This window comes from Quercus suber, unplaced genomic scaffold, assembly GCF_002906115.3.
Source record: "Quercus suber isolate HL8 unplaced genomic scaffold, Cork oak 2.0 scaffold_15, whole genome shotgun sequence".
Classification (NCBI taxonomy): domain Eukaryota; kingdom Viridiplantae; phylum Streptophyta; class Magnoliopsida; order Fagales; family Fagaceae; genus Quercus; species Quercus suber.
This window is the reverse complement of record NW_027069480.1, coordinates 1,117,646-1,125,161: the sequence shown is the minus strand read 5'-3', so window position 1 is coordinate 1,125,161 and position 7,516 is coordinate 1,117,646. Positions and strand designations below refer to the sequence as shown.

Genomic DNA, 7,516 nt, shown 5'->3' with positions numbered 1-7,516 from the left:
GTTTTTTTTTTTTTTTTTTCTTAAATGTTTTTTTAACTGCTACTTACAGTCATTTTGATGGTCTTGGGATGCTCTTTTGGGGGTAATTATTTAATTTATTTTTGTTATTATTTATAAGTTTTGTTGTATTTTTTTATATTATTTATGAATTTTACTGTATTATTTTAATTAATTTTTACTTTTATTTATAATATTTTTAGCAATAAATTTTTAATTTTAACAAAATAAACGATATTCAATTCTAGACTTTTAGATTGCAAATTATATATGGTTTTAAATTTATCTTAAGAAGTCAACCATCTTAATTAGAATTATTAAAATAATGTTTGTAAATAAATTTGGCCGGAAAACCCAGATTGATCCATTTATTTTTTACAAGGCGAATGACTCAACCGACAAAATTAAAATTTAAGCAATTATAAATTACTGGAATTGAATAACTATTGAGGGTACTTTTCCCTGGGGTTGGGAATTGTCTGAAATCAAAGTAATGTTCAATGTTATTGTTAGATAATAATAATAATAATAATAATATAAATAGTAAAATAAAAGGCAGCGATAGAAACCCATAAAGTAATACAGAACGCAGACTGAGATATCAAAGTTTAGACGTCGGTTGTTGAATAGGAGCCATCACAAAAGCTAACGATAACAAAATATATAGTAATAATAAGTTGATTGATAGTGAGACAAAGCATCTACGTGTGGTGGTGATCGAGAGTGTAGCCATTTGGGATTGGGGTCCCCTTCAAACGATGTAAGTTTAGTTCCCTCATTTTGCATCACATTATCACATGCGTATCTTTTTGCTCGAAAAAGAAAAAAAAAAAAGAAAAGAAAATCCCGATAAAGAGTCCCCAACTTAATAAAGCTGGACACTGACCTCTGGCACCAGTATCCATCGTTCAACACTTGAATTCATGGCCTCCATTTGGTTGTCAGTGGGCGAGGCATCTATCTCTCTCTCACAAAAGTAGTACTGAATTGGTGTAATAAAAGCAGAAAGCTAAAGACCCATAGAAATAAACAACCAGATCTTTTCCTTTATGGAGGAAGATTGAAGAATCTATGCTTGCTCGCCATGTCACATGTGTTTCTTTCCCCTATCGATCACCGGACCCCACTCCTCAAAACAACACCTACACCTACAACACAACTTACTAAAACAAAACACAACACATTGTTTGTGTTTTTTTATATAATATATTAATAATTTGTCTCTCTGTCTATCTCTCCAGCTTGCTTTTTTTTATTTTTATTTTTTATATATGATTTATTTTCTTTGTAATAAATAAAAACTCTCCCTCTTCCCTTGGAAGGAATACTTTGTCTTTGGCAACATGTACTGTACCCCTGTATCTCTCTCTCTCTCTCTCTCTCTCTATCCCCTGAGATGAATAAACTAATCCCAAAAGTGTCTGAAGTAAACCCTTTATTTTATTAGCTCAAAATAGTAAAAGTCTTAAACAACTTACATATTCATTCTCAGACACACACACTCCCAGTTTCACAAACACACACATATATAAATATAAACACATACACATACACATAAAGCTTATTCTTTTTCATTTTTTTTTTTTTTTTGGGTTTCATATATTTTATAAGCTCACCGGCGATGCCGACGCCGGTCAGCGCAGCGAGGCAATGCTTAACAGACGAAGCGGCGCGTGCCTTGGACGACGCGGTTGCAGTGGCGCGTAGACGCAGCCACGCGCAGACGACGTCTCTCCACGCGGTGTCTGCGTTGCTGGCCTTGCCCTCTTCTTCGTTAAGAGAGGCATGTGCACGCGCGAGAAGCAGCGCGTACTCCCCACGGCTCCAATTCCGAGCTCTGGAGCTCTCCGTCGGCGTTTCGTTGGATCGGTTGCCTTCTTCCAAATCCGTGGAAGAGCCGCCGGTGTCGAATAGAAGCGGCGCGTGCCTTGGACGACGCGGTTGCAGTGGCGCGTAGACGCAGCCACGCGCAGACGACGTCTCTCCACGCGGTGTCTGCGTTGCTGGCCTTGCCCTCTTCTTCGTTAAGAGAGGCATGTGCACGCGCGAGAAGCAGCGCGTACTCCCCCCGGCTCCAATTCCGAGCTCTGGAGCTCTCCGTCGGCGTTTCGTTGGATCGGTTGCCTTCTTCCAAATCCGTGGAAGAGCCGCCGGTGTCGAATTCACTCATGGCGGCTATCAAACGATCCCAAGCTAACCAGAGGCGCCACCCTGATAACTTTCACTACCAAATCATTCAGAGCCAATCTCAGCAGCAGCAGCAAACGACGTCGCTTTTGAAAGTCGAGCTCAAGCACTTTATTTTGTCGATTCTCGATGACCCGATTGTCAGCCGGGTATTCGGCGAAGCGGGTTTTCGGAGCACCGATATTAAGCTCGCGATTATTCACCCGCCGGTTTCGCGCTTCGCCCGAACCCGATGCCCGCCGGTTTTTCTCTGTAACTTGACCGACCCGGATTTGACACAACGACGTAGTAGTTTCGGGTTTCCGGGTTTGGAAGACGAGAATTCGAGAAGAATTGCGGACGTTTTGGTGGGAAAGAGCGGGAAGAGGAACCCGTTGTTGCTTGGGGTTTGTGCGATGGACGCGCTTCGGAGTTTTACGGAGCGCGTGAAGAATGGGGGAGGGAGTGTTTTGCCGAGTGAGTTAAGTGGGGTGAGTGTGATTTGTATAGGGAATGAGATTTCGGAGTTTGTGAATGGAGGTGGGAGTGAAGAGATGATGGGGTTGAAGTTGAAGGAAGTGCAATGCTTGGATGAGCGAGGAGGGAAAGTTGTGGTCAACTTTGGGGATTTGAAGGCTTTGGTCGAAGACAATGATGATTCAAGTGAGGGTGGTGTGAGTTTTGTGGTGTCGAGGTTGAGCCAGTTGGTGGAGCTTCATGGTGAGAGGTTGTGGTTGATGGGTGCAGTGGGGAGTTATGAGACTTACTCCAAGTTTTCGGGGAGGTTTCCAAGCATTGAGAAAGATTGGGATTTGCATCTCTTGCCCATCACTTCTTCTAATAAGCCTTCTGGTGATGGATATCCCTACAAGTCCAGGTGGGTACTCCATTATATTATTGGATTGTTTGTTTGGAGAATTTAATGTTTTGTGGGAATTTCAAGACACACAGGTAATGTTGCTTTGTTTAGTTGTTTTTCTTTCTCTATAGTTATTGATTCTTGGATATATGTATATCTAACTGAATGCAAGTAAGTTTTATAATGTTTGATATATTTCTCTGGGAAATAACCATTTTGTCTCTGGCTCTTTGAATTGATTTCATCTATTGCATAAATGCTACAAGTTTTAATAAGTTTGATACTTAATAATGAATTTTATGCCCAGATTTATACTTTGGATTCTCATATTTTAGAACAGTACTTCATACAATAGAAGATAATTACATTCTTGCAAGAAAGGGTATTAACACTCTCTCGGATGTCCTTGTAATATTTCTGCACACTTTTCTATGCCTAAAGTATTTCTGCGCACTATATTATGACTAAAGTATCAAAGCTCAGTCATGCTTTGATAATTGTTCTTGCTTAAAGATAGCTGTGGTTTCACCTTTTTCAGCCCCAAAATAGGTGATTTTCAGTTAGATCATCTTCGTGCTGGCTCCGTCCTTTTCATGAAAAGTATTGGAATGATTACATTGCACTTTTTTTAAAGGCTTGCGTTATTAAATATGATTTATTTTATTTTATTTTATAATAAGTTTAAGGAAATATGATTTTGTTGCAGTAGCTGTTGTTTCTACATGTCTTTTGCTCTATAGCTAGAGATAAGTGTATGGTTTACCAATAACTCTAGAGAGGCACAAAATTTTACAAGCCTTAACGATAGGTAAAAAAGTGATGTTTATGGTGGTCTTAAATAGGAACTCGTAAAAACTTGCCAACACAGTTGTAGTTAAAATATGAAAATTTTGGTGTCTCTAGCATTTTCTTGTGGTTACAATCCAAAGCAGCACCTAGTTGGTGTATGATGACACTTGAATTAATAAAAATTAAGATGGTATTTCTAGAATTCTATGGTAAAGACAAGATCATGCTATAGATTTGTCCAATGCAGGGTGTATAGGACATCTAAAGTGGTTTTGTGGCTTGTGCTCATGCGCATATGTGCATGCATGTATTAGTTAGTGCATACACTTTAGCTCCTGACTTTTCTGTGCTCATTGGATCTCACAGTTCCATGCTCATGATATACTTACAGCTTGATGGGGTCCTTTGTACCATTTGGTGGGTTCTTTCCTACGTCATCTGATTTCACAAATCCATTAAGCATTACAAATCAATCCTTTACTCGTTGTAAGCAATGCACTGAAAAGTATGAGCAAGAAGTTGCTGTTATTCAGAAGGGAGGATTGACTATTTCAGGTGCTGATCAGTATTCGGAAAGCATTCCTCGGTTGCAAATGTCTGAACTTGACACAGGAAAGGGAGTGGATGTGGCAAAGGTGTGTAACTCTTCAAAGTATAATTTCTGTGACTTAGGTACGCATGGATGTGCATGTTCACCCACACTCTGAAACATAGAGATGCCTACACAAACACAGAACACACACACACACAGAAAAAGAAAAGAGCTTAACACTTATGTGTTCCATAACTGGTTCAAAATTTTTATCATTTTCCCTTTTTTCATAATTAGATTGTGATGATATTTATGTAAGAGTGTTTTATTCAGTGCAGACCAAAGATGATTCAACAAAATTGAATGCCAAAATTTTGGGGCTGCAAAGGAAATGGAATAGTACCTGTCAACATCTCCATCAAGCACAAACATTTCCTAAATTAGATATTTCCCATGCCAGGTCCCAAGTTCCATCTGCTGAGGGCTTACATTTTATGACAAATAGGAAGGAAACAAGTATAGATTCAACTCTTAATGAAGGCCAATGTGAAAATCCAAGCCCCCATATGGCCACAGATTGGCAAAAACTTTTCCCATTAAAACAGAACATACAAATCCCAGTGGCTTCTGATGCTAAAAATGCTAAATTTCAATCTGAGCTATCGGTAAAAGTTTCAAAGAGTCAGCAAATTGAGGTGGAGAGCCCTTGGCTCTCCACGTTCTCAATGCCCAATATGCGTCTGCCCCCTGACCGCGCATCACCTTCATCCATCACATCTGTGACTACAGATTTGGGGCTGGGAACACTATATGCATCAACCAGTCAGGAGCCAGACAGTCCAAAATTACCAGGTTGCAAAGATCATCTTCAGCACTTTTCAGGTTCGATTTCTGCAGAGGTTGATGCAGTGAGTGAAAGTTCTTCTCACCAAATTGCCCATTCCTCTTCCTGCTCTGGTCCTAATATGGCAGGGCAAGCTGATCCAAGTGATCTTAAATCCCTTAGGAGATTTCTTGCTGAAAAGGTTTGCTGGCAAGATGAAGCCATATGTTCTATTAGCGAAGCTATAACTCGCTGCAGATCTGGTAATGGAAGGCATCGTGGCTCCGGTCCCATTGGAGACATTTGGCTCACTTTCCTTGGACCGGACATAGTTGGAAAGAGGAAAATTGCTTCAGCACTAGCTGAGAGAATGTTTGGCACCAGGGAAAGCCTAATCTCTGTGGATTTGGGCTCCCAAGACAGGGTTTACCAATCAGACTCAATGTTTGAACATCAAGAATTAGACGGTTACAATGTGAAGTTTAGGGGAAAGACTGTTGTTGATTATATAGCTGGGGAGTTGAGCAAGAAATCGCGTTCAGTCGTCTTCCTTCAAAATGTAGATAAGGCTGATTTTTTGGCCCAAAGTAGCTTATCTCAGGCCATTAGGACTGGTAAATTTGCAGACTCGCATGGGAGAGAGATCAGCATCAACAATATGATCTTTGTGGTAACCTCATCTGTCCCGAAGGGTGATAGAACCTTCTTTTCCAATAAAGAACCCATGGAATTTTCTGAGGAAAGAATACTCAAAGCCAAAAAATTTCAAATTAAGATATTAAATGAATGTGTTGCTAGGGATGCCAGCAGAAGCAGTGGCATGAATGTGAGAATAACGCATAGAAAAGGAACCTCAAATCCTTCTTCTGTAAATAAAAGGAAGTTGATTGACACCTGTGAGTCTCTGGAGCAGGGTGAAACCTTCCAGATACAGAAATGTGCACGCAAGGTATCAAAATCCTTTTTGGATTTGAATCTGCCAGTAGAGGATATGGAGGACGTGAATTGTGGAGACTACGATAGTGACTCCATCTCTGAGAACTCAGAAGCTTGGTTAGAGGAGTTCTTTGAAAAAGTGGATAAAAAAGTGGACTTTAAACCATTTGATTTTGATGCACTTGCTGGAAAAATAGTGAAGGATATTAGCCTACAGTTTCAGAGGACGTTAGGATCGGAGGTTAAGCTGGAGATTGATTATGAAGTTATGGTGCAAATACTTGCAGCTGCTTGGTTATCAGATAGGAAGAGAGCAGTGGAGGAATGGGTTGAACAGGTTCTCAGCAGGAGCTTTGCTGAAGCCCAGCAGAAGTACCACCTTACTGCTCAGTCTGTTCTGAAACTAGTCACTTGTGAAGGCCTTTTTGTGGTAGAACAGGCTCCTGGACTTGGAGCATGCCTTCCTGCTAGAGTTCATTTGAATTAATTTTTTGCTCACTGTGCCTTTTGTAATTACATATGTATAATGTAGCTTTTTGCATATAGCTTTTGGCATTTGAAAAGCCTTGTTTGGCTATAGATGAAATCCAGGTAAAAATTTTTTGGCAACCATTGTGTCTTGTTTTGAATGGCAGTAGCACTAGAATGTATAATTTTTCTTTTTCTATTTCTTTAAGCTTCCCAGATCTATAAATTCTTGCTAGAACCATTTGTACTACTTCATTTCCAAGCTATTTAGAATCCTGCAATGTGGTAAACGTCCTAGCTGTTTGGGCTTATGACAACGTTAGTCAAATGAGAGCTCTTGGGCCATTAAATTCGCTTAAGTAAAACTCCAATTTCATTGTTGGGTTTAAAACGTAAAATAATCCTCAAGCCCATCACTGCCCTTGGGACAATTGATGCCCTTGGGACAATTGGAGTAGATGGCCCACTTCACTCTCTCTGGCTCTGCTACTACTTCCAGGCTCAGGCTCCCAGTCTACAACCACAAGAAAGGGAAGTGCAAGTATACCCTTATTATTATTATTTATTTATTACTCTAATACTAATTATACCTTCCAAGTTTGGGGGATTTTGATTTTACTCTTAATTTTTAAAACTTGATTTTAATCTCTATCGTTTGAGGTTGTTGACATTGTCACCCTACCGTCTATTCCTCTTAATAACGTGACAATTACAACCCAAACAAACTCAAAATGATTAGTTTTTAATAATTAAACCATATCAACATTTTTTCCTCCCAAAAAGAAAAAAGAAAAAAACCATATCAACATTTTTTTTTTGAAGACAAAGCAAACATTCATTCATTAATGTTTAAACAGTCTTAGTACAAGGCTTCTGGGACAAGGGGTGGAGAATCCTCCATCCAATTCAACTCTTGACTAATATTTCTAGCGTATTGAGCCAAAAT

The 7,516-nt window shown here is 39.6% G+C and overlaps 1 protein-coding gene across 1 annotated transcript; it reads left to right on the top strand.

The window, feature by feature from the left end:
* Positions 1-808: 808 nt before the first annotated feature.
* On the top strand, positions 809-6,769 carry LOC111994556 (protein SMAX1-LIKE 6). The gene is made up of 4 exons (XM_065781661.1): positions 809-1,874; positions 2,122-3,040; positions 4,203-4,446; positions 4,682-6,769. Exons 1-4 carry the CDS (start codon positions 1,619-1,621, stop codon positions 6,587-6,589), a joined length of 3,327 nt encoding a protein of 1,108 aa, XP_065637733.1. The 5' UTR covers positions 809-1,618; the 3' UTR covers positions 6,590-6,769.
* Positions 6,770-7,516: the final 747 nt, after the last annotated feature.

Coding starts and splice junctions, on each gene's coding strand:
- LOC111994556 (XM_065781661.1), top strand. CDS start 1,619: ATGCCGACGCCGGTCAGCGCAGCGAGGCAATGCTTAACAGACGAAGCG. Junction 1,875..2,121: donor TTCGTTGGATCGGTTGCCTT/CTTCCAAATCCG, acceptor TGGATCGGTTGC/CTTCTTCCAAATCCGTGGAA. Junction 3,041..4,202: donor GGATATCCCTACAAGTCCAG/GTGGGTACTCCA, acceptor ATATACTTACAG/CTTGATGGGGTCCTTTGTAC.